This window comes from Antennarius striatus, chromosome 10 (genome assembly GCF_040054535.1).
Source record: "Antennarius striatus isolate MH-2024 chromosome 10, ASM4005453v1, whole genome shotgun sequence".
Classification (NCBI taxonomy): domain Eukaryota; kingdom Metazoa; phylum Chordata; class Actinopteri; order Lophiiformes; family Antennariidae; genus Antennarius; species Antennarius striatus.
Genome location: NC_090785.1, coordinates 2629559 through 2647500, shown reverse-complemented (window position 1 = coordinate 2647500; position 17942 = coordinate 2629559). Strand labels below are relative to the sequence as shown.

Here is a 17942-nt window from a genome sequence, read left to right as displayed (position 1 = left end):
ATTGTCAGCTTCTGTGAAGTTAAAAAAAAACTAAAAAAGATCAGGAAACGGATTTTATTTTGGCAGGAGAGGGCTCACCAGTCCAGCGACAGGCGTTGGAAGTCTGTTGATCTTCTTCACGAGGCCGGGTTTAATGGAGCTCAGCAGCCTGACCAGAAAAAAAAAAAAGAACCCAGCCCAGAGGGAAGAAGAATAGATCACAAGCTGAATTTTAATTAAAACCTTTAATATTTATGATGAATATTTGATATCATGCATTTCAAAGTGAGTTTAAATCCAGTGCGACTCTGCTGCGAAAGTGAAACTGTGGGCGTCTCTGTGGAGAAAAGAGTCGGAACAAAAAAGGACAAAAAGAAGTGTATCTGGAGAATCCCAGAGCAGGAACTGAGTTTTATTCCCTCTATGTCTGAATTCCTCTCTCCTTCTCCAGTTTCATCTATTTGTGTTTTCATCAGAGGAATCGCTGGAATGAATCAAACCGGGTATTGGATGTCACCGGTTCTGGGATGTTCATTGTAGTTCACCTCATCCACAACACTTCCTGTTGTACCGGATTTCTCCCGGAATAACTTATCAAAAATATGTGAAAAAGTAAAGTAGAGAATAATATCGTCTTATCTAAGATTAGTCTGATTTCTGAGCAACAACAGATGGATTCTTTAAAAAAAAACCAGGGGAAACAAATGAATTTATCTGCAGGAAAATCTGACAAACAGTCCGACGTGTTTCGGGTTTAAGGGGAAGAGGAAACAACTGTGAGAGTGAGAGTACTTCCTTAGCTTTTAAAGAAACGGACAAAATCATCACCAACACAATACAGGCGGCACAAAAGCATCATCTTTTGGGGGACAAACACATTTCCTGATGCCCTTCGGATCCAGAAAAGAAGGAAGAAGCTGGTGTTTTTTGTTTTTTTTTTTCTGTTTTTTTTCTGGCTTGTGAAATTAGTGCGATTCAAAAACAAGTCGTACACAGGAAGTCCAATCTGCTTTTGCTGCTTGGATTACCAAAAGGACGATTGTTATTCCCTGGAGTACTCGACTGCACCCTCCGGAAGTTTCCATCATATTCCTGGAATTCCAAAACCAGCGGGGACGCCGTTAAATTAGAAGCGATGTTTGTGTTCACAATAGAAACGGTGTAAACGCTGGACTTGTCAGATGGGAATGTGTGTGTTTTCAGTCTCGCTTCGGAACCTGGACTCATTATAAGGGCCGGACGAGAGTTCCAGCATGGCTAAGTAATAAAGATCTTTACAACCGTTAATGATCTATCGATTCTATTTAACAGAAATATAATAAAAAGAGTGTAAGATGTAGTCAGAACTCACTCGCACAGCAGGATCCCGTTCTCCAAACCTTCTCTGAAATCCTTGTCACCGAAGCATCTTCCCGTCACGGCCTACAGGAAGAACAAAACGGGGACCGGGTTGGCAAATACGCAACAATTAGAAATGAAAAACAATGGAGACTTTCTCTGGATCAGAAGTCCACACACACACACACACACACACACACACACACACACACACACACACACAAAGGTCACATGGAAACCAATAAAAAAAAACAAAAAAAACAACGCCAGTCAACCTCGACCAACACTCCCTTCACGTTTTTTCCCTCGGCGGTAAATCCAGGAAACGGTATGGAGAGCTGCACAAAGAGCCGCCGGCCGTATATCAGGTCTCCTCTCTGGTTAACGGCGCTAAAGGCTAACAAGCTTGACATAAGCCACAATCATCCCCCAGCAAACGGCTCTGGCGGGGTAATGTGTTGTGACAGGGGATTTATCGCGTAACAGTTAGACCCTCGGAGGAGCAGAAGCTGCCTGTTAGCGTGTTTTAGCATGACGACAGTACAATATCAGGCATGTGGGGCTTGTTTTATTTGGTCTGTGTGAAAGTTCTGCTACGAAAAAGAAGCAAAAAAAAGACCTTAAAATATATCCAGGTGCAGGAGTTTAACAAGTTTTGAACTTTAATCTTTATTTACGCAACACTTTCTTTCAAAATAACCCTTTGTAATTGAGAAAAATCTGCCCCCCCCCCCCCACGTTTCAAGACGTATACCCAGTTGTTCCTTTAAGAGATTCAATCTGAGGTTTCCTCCAAAAAAAGAAATAAAAAGGAGGTGATTCGGGGGCTTTTCGACTCCAAAACAATTACGAGATTTGAATTTCCTGGGGAGTTTCTTCTACATTTATTTGCACAGCTGCAGAAAGAAAAAAGCGTGGCGGAGCAGAGCGTAGGCCGCCCGGCCCGGATGCCTGTTTCTCTCAGCTTGTTGGCTCTTTTTGGGGGCGCCTGGACCCGTTACAAAAGAAACGGACTGCTGTTTGTCAGCAAGGGGGCCGACAGTAGGCCTTGATTCACTGCGTGTGTGTGTCGGTGTGTGTGTGTGTGTGTGTGTGTGTGTGTGTGTGTGTGTGTGTGTGTGTGTGTGTGTGTGTGTGTGTGTGTGTGTGGATTGGGGGCAAAACAAGATGTTTTCGAGAGAGGCAGATAAAAATAGACAATTAGAAGAATGCATCATAGGTTATAAAGGGAAAGTTGAAGTAGGGAGACAGAAAATATTGATTTTGATTTGATCAACTCTATCAATCCTCATTGATCCGAATGCACATATGTTTACCAAACAGTCGATGTTCAGCCGCTAAGCTAGCAGACCGTCCACCTCTCTATGAATCAGTGTTTTCATGCGAAGCCTGATCCCAGCTCAGATCCACTGGCCTAGATATATTTATATCCGCAGCTTTAAAAATAACAAAAAAAACCCTCCAGCTGAGAGGAGATGACCTTGATTTAGAATCTCTTCCATCAATAATTAATGTGTCACATCCACGTGAGCGCTCAAAGACGTTTGGGTGACGTTTCACCGCTTCGACGGAGGTTCATCTGCAGTTTGAGGAAAGAAAGAGCAAAAAAAAAAGACTTTTCTATGAGACGAAATCTAAGTGGCTTCAATTGGAAATGCAGGAATTTCACAGGAGATGTCGAAGTCCCCCCCCCCACCCATGCTCCATAAATCTTGAAAAGGATGTCGAACCTCCAGGTGTCTTAGAGGTTAGGTCAGTTAATATTGTGTCCTTTGGGATTCATGCACATTAGCATAACTCAAGTTTGACCTGAGTTAAATGAAAGGGATCCGTTTTTCTCATTATTGGCCGCGTCTGCAGAAAGTGTGAGTCAAAAAGACATTTTAGAAATGACACAGAATGAATTCAGAGTCAAATATAATTTAAGAAAAACAGTGTTAACACCCTCTGACACACAGGTTTAACTTCCTGTCATGTCATGATGTCAGAGGAAGTCCAACCAGCACCTCCACGGTGGGATACCTCCTAAAAAATACTGGAAGCTTCTGGGTCTGAACAGCGTTTTAAAAAGCGCTGCATCATGTGAGGCGACTCAGCTTACACCAGGAATGTGTTGCCTCTGTTGTTTTCAGCGGAATGTTGCCTGCATTGTTTTTTACAAAATAACGCTTGTTGGCATTTTTTTCCTCCCTTCCGTTTCCTTGCTCTACGAAAACCCCTTCGCGTCCAAAACCCAGTCGAGCTTTTTTGGATCTGCGTCCAGAACGGTCGTTACCATCACTTCTGGTATCCACAGAAGAAGGAAGTCTCGTGTTAGTTTATGAATGCATGAATGAACTCTGCAGACCAAACATTGGTTATTGCCAAATCCTGCTTCCTTTGCTTAGTGCCTTTGCAAATCGATGTTTTGCAGGACAAATCGAAGAACTTTCTGTACGTATATTATCACGTACATCTCCATCTTTTGGTCCGTATTACAGGTTGCGATGATCCAACAGAGTCTTTTGCATGACTACCTGTTTCAAATGAAACACCAATAATTCTCAGAAAAACCGGTTTTCCGTGACTTCAAGTTAAACTCCACTTCCTTCGAGGTCCTGAGGCGAAGGGCAATCAGTCCGTTAAACCGTTGACAGCTGTTTGCTCATAGGCCGGCGAATGTAAACAGAGGCATGTGCTCCCAACACACACACACAGAGGTATTCCGCCTTAAGTAGGTTGCATAATCCGGACTGAATGCAACACAATGGTGCATGTGCAGGAGTACATGTAAACAGGGCTCCTGGCCTTCAGCCAGTAATCTTGTTAATTTAACTTGGCAACAGAGTTTAATCTGTAAAATGCTTCCAACGGAACGACGGTTTGCAACCTGGAAGTTCCCCTGAGATGAAAATGAAAGATAAAGTCTGAGGCTTCAGGAAAAAAATTAGGATTTAATGAATAAAAATGTCCGAAAGACAAATAATTAAAACTGGTGTTCATGTGAGGGGTGGGGTGGGGTGGTGTGAGCTGTGGTTGGAGGGGGGTCTCTTCAACAAGTTCAGCCAAATGTCAGACGCGATATCTGCCAACGTTCAATCATCCTGACCTTTTCACAAGCGGCGGCCGCCGCCGCCGCCGCGGGGATGTCCTATTGTGACTGGAGTGCTCTGGCGTATTGGTGGATGGACCGAGGACGGCGGGGAGTCGATTAACAATTCTCTTCCTCACAATGCTGAGAAAACACAAGAACACTTGAGGCCAAATGACGTCGGTTTGTACTTTTCTCTGGGCGGCGTCGCTGCTGACCTTGAGGCGACAAACGGCGGGTGAACGGCGTTCTGAATTTTGAGCTGAAGCCTTTTTTTTAAAAAATTAGTCAAATTATTTGGGAACTCAAACAACGATTAAAGATTTCCTGTTGCAACTTCTCAAATATGAGAATTTGCTTCTGTATATTTACATAACACTGGATTAGATTGTGTAAAAAAAAAAAATCCAGACCAACTCATTAATCATTGCTGAAAATAATCATTAGATGTATAGATTTTCCTTCTTGTTGAAAAGATGCTGAACAACACAAATCCCGTGTGGTATATAGAATTTGGAAGGACAGGAAATAAAGTTATATTTGGTAGAAAAATACAGATTATCACGCAGCAAATAAAGACTAAAAAGAATACGATGCCATACTAAATGTTGTGTGATCTACGAAGATGGACTTTGCTTTTCAGGCATCTGGGTCCAATGTGGGCCTGGAAAACAGAACAGCTTGTATATCTTTTTCCTCATTACTTAATTTTCATCGTGGCGTCTTCCTAAATTAGCAGAGGTTTAATCAAATGTTGGGTAATATTGGATCATTCTTTGAGAGGCCGCACAAAATCACCACAAAATCACCCAAATCAGTTGCAGATCCCACCACGGACAGTCGGACTGATCCGGACGCTGGAGCTGCCCAGACCGGAGCCAATCAACGAGAGGCCGTTATGAAGTGGGGATCATCACAGGTAATGACAGTTAATGGAGCATAATTGACTTGTTATACAGTGGAATCTACACTAGACCTCAATGGTCCAAACAGAGCCAGACCACAGCCTTTGAATGGAATATTTATGGACTGATTTGATGATGGTAGAAAATTCAGGCTCAGTTTTGTTACGAAAGACGACCGTGAACGAAGCCGAAACCGCTTCGATTTTAAAAAGGGCCACCCCCGATGAACATGAATGATGAACTGCATTCAATTTTAGGAAACAAAGACTTTGAAAAACTTGAAATCTGCAAAATCATCACTCGATTTTCAAACAGAAACACAACACGAGGGAAATGATGCGAGGGACGGAGTGTTGTGTAAGACCTTTGTACTGGTTCACCACAGGTTTATCGTTCACATGTGCCAACCACACGCTGAGGATAGCGCCAACAAATTGTGTTTATTTGTGGTCACGAGAACACAATAAAAAAAAAGGATAGGAAGACTCAAATAAAGATTCTGGTCCAGAGCTAAAGAATCAAACTAACACCTTGACTGTAAAGGGCGTTATTTGGACAGATGACCAGACTTTTTTTTGTCAGCGTTTACTACGTCAACACATTTTGACACCGATCATCACCTATCATCGAGCTCACACTTACTTGGATGTGCTCTCATTTTAATCCGAAAGGCGTAAACGTTCCCGAGCACACGGCGGACATCTGGCGTGGGAAGAACTTACACAACCACTGATTACTCATGTGTTCCTCCTACCAGGACACACTGGTTAGATTTGATTGGAAGCTATGTTCCATTCAAGTGTTGGGCTATCAGTGCACAACCTGTCATGGGTAATCAATACAAAATTGACCCACAAATAACCCTCAGTTTCACCAAGAACTAAACCAACCAACCAAGAGACCTCATCGAAAAGATATAGTCTTTACAAAGGTAAAATCACGGTTGGTAAAATTCTAATTTAGTGATGGAAAACCACGAAACCCAAGGGACGGCCGACCTGTCAGCAGCCCTCCCTAGCCAGACTGTTTTCGATATAACACCTTTGTCTCCGGAGACCGACCCGCTTTTTGTCCAGACGCCGTCCGTTTTGGACGAACGGTATAAATCTGAAGACCACCTGGAAGTTAGCTCCCCGTTTGGATGACGCCAAATATATGAAACACTTGATTTTATTGGTGCAGAGAGAGCATTAAGGTGAAATTCAAACTAACGATGAAACAAAAGATAACTATACTCATAATTCTTTCCTCACATGGAACCATTTTCACATGTGTTGGCTGTAAACATGACATGTTGGCTCATTGATGTCTGCAGCACTATTAGTCCTTTTTGCTACCAGTGTTGCAAAAACACAGCCGGAGATAAGATTTAATTTAAGACTTCTTCTTATCAACACCTGCAGACTAACATTCCTCCAAACATCTGTCATCTGTTGGTGATTTCAAGAGACGTCGCACAACTTGCTGTAAACACACACTCACAGAAGTCAACACAACAATGGTTCCCAAAGACGGGCCAGAAACCAGGTGTTAGAAGGTTTCCACACTTGGACCTGGTTTTTGTGATTCGCTAAATCAAGCGGAACGACTCAGATGACATCATGTGACGTCGATGTTATTCTAGGTCTTCTGATATTTGTCTCTTTCTTGGTGAAGGAATGTAATGTAACGAACACACTGATGCTAATATTCCAACACCTGTCATCCAAGTATGTAAAGAACCACCTTTAGAGCTTATATAACTTTATATTCAGAAGATGCAACTGAACTTATTCATACGAATTTAAAATCACAAATCTTTTCAATTGAGTCTGGAATGTTTTTAATTCTTCAAGGTTTCAAAAGAAACCTTTTTTTAAATTAAACTCCTAGCACACAGCTAGCATTTAGCCTGCTTGCGTCCATGTTTGTTTTCCTAAGAGCTTAAACAGTCGGCATCGAGACGTCCTGTCGCCATCTTCATGCCTCCCGTTCTGGTCGACGCTTGATAGGAACCCATGCAACTAGAAATGGCTTGGCCCTTAGCTAAATGTTAGTATTTCAGATGGTCTGTCTCATTTCCACCCTGATTAGATGATGGAACAATGTTTGGGTTGTGGATTAACCCCACTCCTGGCCCCCACTGGCACTACTCACTTCCACCTCCATTCACTCCCACATTTTTCTCTCCTTTCTCCTCCGAGGCTTAGCTGGGTCTTGAGCCCACATTGGGGGAAAGGAAGGAGTGTCTGGTTTAAAGTTGGCAGTTTTTTGGGGGGTAAAGAGAAGGGAAAGCGATCGTTGCTTAAAAAGGACGAAACAATTTCTGATTGGGGTCACGTGGTAAAGCAGGTATGAGGTGAGAATAACAGAACACATCCCACCAATAGTGAAAGACTTGAAAGTTTTGATAACCCGTTAGTAATCTACCACCAGGTAAAAAGCTGCTGGAAAAGGGAGGAAGGAAAACTGTCTGATCTCACCAACAATGCCCCTTTAGAAGGACATTTGGGTGGGATGGGGACACACAGGGCGTTCATTGTGCCGGCCCACACTGGTTTTAAGTGTTGGTGGATAGTTGGAATGAACATTCAACCCCTGTACTCAGTGCACACTCCAAGGTCCTCTGAACTCCCCTTGGTGGCACAAATACCCCCTGTTCAATTTAGTTACTGCACCCGGTTGGAGTTAGACGTCTGCCTTGTCGACTGACGTCACATACATTTTCATTCCGTGACATCAGAAACCCAATGAAAATGCTTGAAGGGATGCATTCAAGCGTCTCGCGTAAAGATCGCAAAAAAATATGAGGTAGATAGGGCTTCCGAAATACAACGTCATCTCATGACAACCCCCTGCTGGTTGGATCAAACACAAAGGGCCTCCGTGTCAACACCACCTCTGAGGGAAGCTTTCTAAGCAGCGGGGGCTTTTCCAGGGGCCTTCGCTAGTCTCCAATATCCTGCCTGCTACACCCTCCATGTGGTCGGAGGTAACGTCAATCCAGCCGCCATGCCGGGGTAACAGACAGGGAGGCTGAGATGGACAACCCAATGCCTTTGTTGGATCATCCAGCTTTAAGAAGGGTGGGTGGGTGTCAGATGTGAGATCTACAGAACACAATTTGAGAGTTTTCTTGGTGACAGAAATAGAAGATTTAGCTCAGACTGCCGGAGAAGTCCTCCACGCGGTATCTAGGCAACAGATGTTAGGCCTTAGCGAATATAATAAGGTTGATAAGAACTCAATTCATCTTCATTCTGTCATTTCAAGACTTGATCTCCAGCCAAAACAAACTTGCCTCAACTTTCAACACAATAAGATCCTGTACTTCATCATGTACGTGTCCAGGCATGCTGCCCCCCATCCCCCCTTCTCTTTCATTATAAAGCTTTGTCTGCAGCATGGCTGAACTAATCAGTAGCTTCAGTGACATTCTGTGTCAACAGCAGCGCACAATGGGGTTTAATCAGCGTGTTTACGTCGACGTCTGCGTTCACAAGTGGAGGACGTTTGGATCCAGCGGTGCAATCATGCTGAAGCATCCACTTGAGGAGAAACTTGACATTCATTCCATTATGACTTGGTTTCCATTTCAACTCCGACATAACAGCCCACATGAGATCTTCAATATTGTGACACCGTCCTGACAGCGATTAATCAGTTTTGATGAACCAATTAAATAAATGTAACTGAGATTCTTTAACTGAAGGACACAACTACTCCAGACAAAGTTCTAAAGCTTGGTAATAGCCACTGTACCCCATATTACAGACTCAATCTCAAATGTGGAAGTGTAATGCAATGGAATCCCTCTTTGCCAAGACTAAGCCCCTCTGTCAGCCTTGGGAACATGGGCGTCTGTCAGTCCACGTTAGCAGTGAGCTCCCATTAGGAAAAGGAAGGGCTGGAGCCAGCCTTTCCTTACTCCAAATGCACAGAAATCCTGCCATTGTGCCTCTCCCCTGGGCTGAAGGGGCTTTAACACAGAGAATTCCAGGGCTGATACAGTACTTTTCAAAGACAGCACAACTACAGCCTTCATTGTCGACTCTCTTATGAAACACAATATCAGAAATATCCTATCACTTGCCGAATAGATCAACCAGAGACATTATGATGTATGATTATGATTATGATGACATGATTTTTTCTTAGATATTAGAAAATTCTTGTAATCGGATAATCAATTTCTCTCATTTTTTTTAGTGAAAGTTATTCGTAGCCATCGCCAGCTTTTGCTGCTCTGCTAGTGTAATCTAGGCAGCGGCTGAAATAGTTCTTCTATGCTCGCTGTTGAGTTGCGCGCCTGTCCTCTGAGCATGCACAGTGAAAACACACATGGAGGTGGCAACATAAGCACCTCGGTTGGTCCAGTTTGACTGAGATCAAAAGGTCACAGAGGAGGGAATTCTTGTTGGACGCTGCAGAGGATTGCCTGTTTGAATGAGGCTATTATTTGATTCGACAATGGAAACAGATCTAGTCGCCAATTTGCCCACATTTTGAGTTTGAGCTTGGCGGCAAGGGGCAACCAGCAAGTCTAAAGCCCTTCACTTTCAGGACTACGAACCAAAAACTGGTTTCAAAAACTAGCAGTAGTATAACCTTTGTATGTCATTGCATGCATTGTAGACAGATATAATAAGACTCTCAAAGGTAAAGGTAAGGATGCCAAAACGAAAGGCAGATAAGCTTCGAGGCTTTCTTTAGAGATAGCGTCAAAGTTGGACTCGGGCCACCCAGAGGAGCTGTCATGCTCACCCGCAAAGAGGGAGGTGCAACTGGCTAGATTAGTCAGGATTAGAGTTTATCCCCTGCTACCAGAAAGCTGATGGGGATAACAGTACTCAAGAGACCAGCACTGGAAATTAAGCCATTCCATTGGAGGTATTTAACCAACACTCTTAATGGGTGAAGTGAGAGAAGTGTTGGCGTTATGATGAAGGACACGTTGGCCACATATGCAGCACAATGGAAACTTCTACACAGTATAGAAACAAACTGAGTGCAGCTGCTGTTTAAGTATGATGTAGTGGGTTATAGACACAATTAGAAAGACTTTAAATGGTTCCTTAGAAAGTGTTCTTTTAACTCAATACTTTACTCAATACAGTGGGGTAACTTGCGTAAAAGGCTGGATGCACTTGCACAAGCAAAATAGATCAGAATCAATCAATCAATCAATGGTGTAGAGGGCAAGAATGATCAGGGGTCAGACAGGGTGATCCCATACACAGCATGGACTTATGTTTGCTGCTAGATTACAACCCCCAAACAGAGAAGTTATATAATCCAAATCTTAAGGATTGCTTAATAAAGAGAAATGCGCCCCTTAGGCTCAGCGTTGTTTTCTTGTGACGTTGCCCGAACATGCAGTTTGCAAAGTAACTTAACTTGTAAGGTCAGAAACAGAAGATTAGAATTGGAGCCAGTAATTTATCAGAGCTGGTTCCATTCATATTCAACACTTCCAGACGGCATTTCAGGACTAAATTTGGTCATTTAGGTTCTTATCACTGATCTGAGATGCATTCTTCAAGTTTGGGAATATCAGGATAGTACCGCAAGGAGAGTCGCGAAACGCCTCGTCACAATTTAAATTGGTGCCAACATTTCAAAACCAGGCCCCCCCATCCTGAATCAGAGCTGGAAGCGGTCCAGGTCTGAAGGAGCCTGAGGAGGCCCTGAGAACAGAACTCTTACTGTACAGTCATACATATTCCATTCAGCAGATGCTCTGATCCCCTTCACTACACAGAGCTTGTCTTTTCAGCAAAAATGGCCCAGTGGAAACCTGACCCACCTCCTACCAGCGCTAGGATGTCACAGATCGAGAGGCAGAATTCTTGTCAAAATTAACAGAATGGCTGCGATATTTTAACTGTCTGTAACTGACATGACGATGATGATAATGTGTGTGAGAAACACAGCGATACAAGAAGACATTTGGAACTCAATCTCTCTCTTTCTCTGCCGCTGCGAGAGACAAAGACAGTCTAACATTGAAAGGATCTCCCTAAATGGCTTCACTTAAGCACTAATTCTAAATGTAACCCAAACCATAGTGTAAAAATTCAGTTGGGCAGATGTACAAGACGACACAACACTCTGGGTAAAATTACAGCCTGAGAATACTTGACAAATTGCTTTGTGTCCTCAAATCCGATCTGATTATAGTCGTAATTCTTGTATAATTTTTGTTTTCTTCCCCAACCATCTTGCGGGTAAACACTAAGATTGTTGCTTCACCTCAAGTCTACACTTTTGAATCAGTGAACTATTGTGAAAAACGGAGAGAAGGAACATATCACACTTAGAGCGATGGATGTGGACAAAGTGGTCAGTGAGGTTAAACCATCAGTACATAACTTGATATTGTTAGGACTTCCTAAAAATAGTTCCCTCCACAGTTACACTTTGGTAAACAATATTTGATTTCTTGAATCTTTGCCAGCGGGTGGAGCTTTTTTAAATTGTCGTACTTCAAGTCAAGGCTATGCTGTTAGTGTTGGTGCAACAGAAATTTTATGAATATTTCAAGACTAGTCTTTCTACCTCATTATGAAGACTCTGTTGCAGCCCTGTCAGTTTAACTAAATGCTCAGTGTTCAACACCAAAGAACAGGATCATAGTTGTGTTTCAGCAAAGGTACATCGGATCAACATGCATAAATTCAGTAGAGAAGCAAAACCAGACATTTTTGGTAAATGTTTCACCAAGTGAGCGTGCATTGTTTCTTGGGGCGACTGATTTCAGGACACAAAATAATAGTCTTCACCGACGTTAAGTTGTTGCTATAGGACTGTCAGTCTGCCATCCGGTGTCGGTTGCATTTGCTCCCCCGACAGTCAGAAAGAGTCCAGCTCCCCCGAGCCACAACTCAGAAAACTAGGAAACCAGCTCAGCCTCTTTGACCCAATTAGAAACATCCCCTGAACGGTGGAGACACCAGATCTATGTCCTGTTCTTCAAACCTGCTAAAAACAGCTTCAAACGCTGAACATCTGTCTAAACCTTCATCCGATGCTCTTCTCCACATCACTATATACAGTACTTGAGTAAATTAAATACAGAACAAAGAAAGACCAATAAATGTGAGTTTGATGGGAGGCAGGCAAAGCGACCCACATTCCCTGGGAATAAGAGCAATCAATAGAGTGATGAGAGATAACATGACAGAAAACTGTCAGAGAAAGATTGGAAAACAGTCGTGACCGAATCGGATTGTCAACATCTGTTTGGGGGGAGACTTTGGACCGTTATTGATCTGTGGTCTATGTAGGCGACAGATCTGTGGTGTGGACGTTCCACCTCCAATTGAACCTATTCCTAGACTCCGTACAGCGACGTGCTGCAATCATCAGCAAGTATATTTCGTTTCGAGGTGACTGACGACGATAGTTAACAGCTTCCCTGCAGAATGTGTGTGAAGTCCTGGCACACGGCCCATCCTGCAACCCTTCACCGTGTTGCTTATTGTCTCTGTAGGTGTGTGTTTGTCGCACTGCAGAGTCAGTACCCTGCTGTCTCCCTCTTTTCACTTCTAAAGCTTTTATTCCCTGTTAGCAGAGGAGCACCCAGACCTGACAGCTAAACACCGTTTCAAAACACTCGTCCTGTCACTGACATCAGGCGCTAACACACCCACACACAGCCACAAAGTCAAAGGGACAACCAGACGGAGCAGCCGATTGTCTTGGTGATACACTCTTGATGTCTTACAATGAACTTTTTCCAATAATGAGTGTTTTTTCTATGTTTTGCATAAGAATCAGCCGTCTACTGGCCTCGTTGGGGACATCATTAGAGGCCATTGTGCCTCATCTGAATCAGCTCTTTCAAACTGTCTTCTATCGCATCTGTAATCCTCCAGGAGCGACGGCACCACTCAATCTGTGGCCGACAGGCTTTGCAGCTGGTTTTATTGACACCTTTATCCTTTATGACCCTGACTGAAGTTAGTTTTCTTCCACTTTTTCCCGGTGACCTAGTTTATCTGAATATATTTGATTGTGAAATGAAGCACCGGTGGATTTTACGAGATATGTTTAACCACTCTGCTTTCCTTTACTCCCTGCTTTGGCATTTTTTCCTCTGGCCCGTCAATTTTTGGCAGATATATCATCAGAAAATCACTGCCCTTATTGCATTGAACAGCAGCCAATAAAATTCACTGCTTTACTTGAAAGCACCTTGAGATGAAGGGCATGGCAGGCAGGACACACGTGGACAGCAAAACGGATGATGGTTGGTGACGGTGCGTTCAAGGCTACAGAAAATGTTTAAAAAAGTGTTGAATTCGCTACAAAGGAACACCATTCAGCGCCAATTCTGCAATGTGCCCATGTGCTACAGTTAGATAGATGGGTACACATTTTCAAGTAAGGAAAATAATTGTGGATCAGAACAATAAGAGCTTTTCCTGAGCAGTTTAACCCCTTGTTGCTCGATTGAATGATTGAGAATGGTGCCGATACCCGAGCTGGTAAAGAAGGAGCTTGAACGTGCCAGAGCAGTTCTTTTTTTTTAAAATACAACTGCTGCCGGTTGGCTGCGAAGACCATCAATAATTATGTTGTGATTTTTACACTTTGGGCAATGAAAATAAACAACATCAACTATTTTGATTTACGCCGCTTGTGAAACTGGAAATAATCAAATTTATTAGCTGACATAAAGTATGTCCTGGGAAGAGGGGGCACCTCCTACTGCAATCTGAGGTCATCGTCTGACAGCGGGGGTTGTGTGGCAGACCGTGGATTTCCAACTCATCCAGGGCATTAAGGTGAGCGATGAGGTGGGACATCCTCGGTTGGTCCCAAATCCGTCTCTGACAGATGCTTCCTTCTGAAATAATATTTTCCCATGGCTTGTAGCTGCAGCGATGATAAGAAAGGTGAGTCTGTCCTGTAAGAAGATCCACGGATACCCCCGAACGGAGAATGACATCATGGAATTGCGGAGCGACTACAGATCATCGCAAGCACATGGCGCTGGTTTTCTGAAACAGCCCGAGGCCAGAAGAGTTACTGATACGCTGCTGCGATGGATTTCTCATCCCATCTCCGCTGCTGACTTGACATCCAACAAGGAAAAACGCGTTTGCTGTAGTGTATTCATCTCCAGACGTCGATCCGTCAAGCTTAACGCGTCCAAACCGCAGTGTGGAAAGATGATAGAGTTCTTCCAATGGATGATGAGCATCATCAGGCTTAAAACTTGGCGACTGTTACCAATTTTTTCCCCCTACTTATTGGCTTGGCTTGCTTCACGGCTTTAAAGCTCCTTCGCTCCAAGTTTCTGCAACAAACACCTGGATCTGTCATCACGTCTAGTCCTCCTTGACACCTGATATACTGCATCTCATTCCAGCCGGATTAAGTTGGTCCTTAATGTCAATATTCCAGCTTTGTTTGCGTGGAGATTGATCGAAACATGCTCGCTTTGCGGCACGGCTTAGTTTCTGCAGGATCTTGAATGCCCACTCAAGAAGACCCATTTTGTACAGGGATTATTTGGGATTGATGCCTCTGAAAGATCCACTGTTCTGGCTTAGTTGCGATTTAAAAAGTAGGGATAGTTTGTCACTGTATGGGTATAAGACAAGATGATCTCACCTTGCCTTTCAGGCATGTCACAATGGAACACTGTATTTTTCCATGGGACTCTAAACATGCCACAGCTTGGACAAAAAAGGAGGTTGGGGTTCTGGGTTACAAAGAGGACATACTAAAAAAATACAAAATGAGTTGACACAACCTCTGCCACCAAAATAAATTATTTCGATCTGAAATATTTGCTGCATAATTCCAGATGTCAAAATCCCAAAATCAACATTTCTGTCGATACAAGATTTTACGTTAAAACTAAAGATAAATGATTGATAAGACTAACTGTCGTTAAGGTTATTTTAGAACGGTCCTAAACCAACAATCAACAGGAAGTCACTTCATCCAAGAACCAATCAGGTGATTTCCGTTCATGGAAACCGCCTGGAGCTCTTTCTCACAAATCAACTCGACTGACGGCCTCCATGTCCATCAAAGGGGCAGTCACTCCCAAACACCATCATTAGTGCTGTGAGTTACTGGTGAGACGCTCGAGGCGCCCCGCCGGGTGAGGAGGCGATGAACGCTGCTGTGAATGTTTCATCAGGGTGTCGGGTTTTACAGGTAAGCCCCCCTCCCCCGGGTTGCAATTCATCTTAACTCCATTGATGATGCATCACAAGTCGATTTCCAAGTTGGAAGTGTGATGGAGCTGAATTCTGTTCCTTGGGGATTCATCGGCTTCCTGCTAAAGCCGCGCTGAAGCGATCTACAGCCTGAAAGATAAATTCTTCTCCAGATAGAACAACTGAAACTTTGGCAGAAGTGCCGTCAACACGCGAGCCGAGTGATCCAATCGGAGGACCATACATAGTCAGCAGCAGATGGACTGATTTCACCACTAAACTATCAACCGTAATACAATCAGATGTGCAGATTAGGAAGTTGGCAAGACGAGAGACACTTAGAAGGAATTTACAAGATGGAACAAATTTAAAATTTGTTGCTACATCTTGTAAAATTCAAGATCAAAAGTGCGATAAATTAAGCTGTTAGCTCAGTCAGTTTGTTGTCATCAACAAACTGTAGAAACGAAACAGTGCAGCTGCCTGGACAGACTCATGATTGATTTCATTTGGTAATTAGAACCCCTGAGAACGTCTGCGATAAGTCTTGAATTGTTTGTCGCAGATGAAGTCATTCCTTCCTTTGTGTCAAACACATTCGTGTCCGTTTGTCCTGGTGATGTTTGTGGAAGTGAGATCCGATCCGACACACCAAGGAAAGGCGTGACGATTCCGGGGTGTGAACGGCCAAACTGTTGGGATCACTCAAGAGGAACCATAATACCGGCATCGGACGGCGTTCATTCAAGTTTCAACATCGGATCTGTGCGATTAGCTTTGGCACGCCGGTTTGAGCGATCCGCCAAATTTAAGAGTAACTGATACAAGGGGATTAAATGAAAATCCATCTGTAACATTCTGGCTGCGAACAAGTCGTAACACGGAACGTTTAAGATTTGAATGTTGCCTTCGGCGTGATATAAACACGGATTAATTACAGCTCGACTTACAAATGATTGACGAGGCTAAACAAGAGAAGAAAAGCAGCGAAGACGCTGGAGCGTTCGGCTGTCAGCCAGTAATGCGTGGCTCACCAGGGGAACAATACCAAACACACCTGGGAGCACGCGGCTTGAGTTTCGATGCACATTTTGATTGGTTTTTGACGGATGGAGGTAAGCAGGAGACTCCTGATGACGTCTGGCCCCACGTCACGACTTAGACAATGCGTCGGCGTGAAGGAACTGCCGATTGTTGGCTGTTGACTTTGTGTTGTTCCGTTTACCCGTCGTTGGGTCCCTGAGGTGACTGGAGGACTGCCACCAGGTGTGTACAAGAGTAATGGAACCAGCCCCCAGGCGATGGAGGAACAACAACACAGGAGTGACATCATCTGGCAGGGGATTCTACACCCGGAGTGGCTTTTTAAAGACTTGCACGGTCAGACTTGAACCTGGGAACTTTTTGGACCAAGGAGATGTGGACCCAAGAGGTCACATGGGTAAAGATCTTCACAAACCAGCCAGAGGTGCCGGATTATTCCAGATTCTTGCGTGCTTCTAATCAAAGACAATTTTAAAACTGGTTTTGGTAAATATTTACAGAACTAAACCCAAATCTCCAAAGTGGTGGAACATCGTGGGAGATTTTCAGGTTCGCCGACCCCTAGACTCCCCTGTGCTGAGTCTCTACAAAACATAACGACGTAACGTTTCTTTAGATTTGAGGCTGCGTTCCACCAACAGGCATCAGTTCAGGGCCGCGTTTAAGGCCGACAACCGGATGGTCCACCAATGCGGGATGACAAAGTCAAAATGCAACAGATGGAGTGGGGGGGGGGGTTGGCAAGTGCCGTGATTGAAATTCCCCTCAGAACAAAACCTTGTTTGTGTGATTGTTGTTCAGCATGCGCGCAATGAAGCAAAAATCCATTCCACATGATGCATTCATTGTTTAGTGCTAAAACACACGCAGCAGGCCCCACGGCAGCAGGTCCCGCACAATGACACCCACAAAAACAAGTGACAGATATCCACAGCATTTAAGGGGCTCAGGGTGACACTTTATTTAGAATAGAATGTCATTATTGCACAAAGGGAAGATATGAGGAGTCAAAATGTGGATAAAAAGAAATTCAGTATACTGCAGGATAATAAATCATATTCCCAATAAATGCATTGATGAGCTGCAGGTACAGTCTCCATGGAGTCACCTTTCAACAGGTGACGATGCACACAAGTAACCAAGACAACGTGATGATGAAGAAACAGGACACACGTGGGAGTGAGCGCGGGGAACCGGACCCAGTACTCACCTCGATCCACGTCTGCGCCTCCTGGACCGCGGAGTCTGCGGGGTGATGCTGATGAGACGGTCCCGCGTCTGCGGCCGGACTGGCCGGACTGGCCATGAGCGAAGAGGCGCTGCTCTCCGAGCCTGCAAATTAAAAAATAAACGTGTAAAAGCAGCTCCGAGCTGCGCACTTCCGCCCAAAAAAATGATCAAATAGCCGTGAATCGGTTCGGTTTGGGGGGGGGGGGTTGCGGCAGCAGC

The 17942-nt window shown here is 44.0% G+C and overlaps 1 protein-coding gene across 4 annotated transcripts in view; it reads right to left on the bottom strand.

Annotated features, from left to right (window-relative positions):
• LOC137602392 (LIM and calponin homology domains-containing protein 1-like) overlaps positions 1-17942 on the bottom strand; it is a 42071-nt gene extending 24129 nt beyond the window's left edge. For 2 of the 4 annotated variants that reach the window (XM_068325073.1, XM_068325075.1), the window contains exons 1-3: positions 17704-17942; positions 1331-1401; positions 79-148 (exon numbers count right to left, since the gene is read on the bottom strand). In XM_068325073.1, the coding sequence (XP_068181174.1) occupies positions 79-148; positions 1331-1401; positions 17704-17799 (237 nt within the window). In that variant the 5' untranslated portion in view covers positions 17800-17942. The remainder of the gene's footprint in view (positions 1-78; positions 149-1330; positions 1402-17703) is intronic. The other 2 variants (XM_068325072.1, XM_068325074.1) reach the window with 2 other exon arrangements.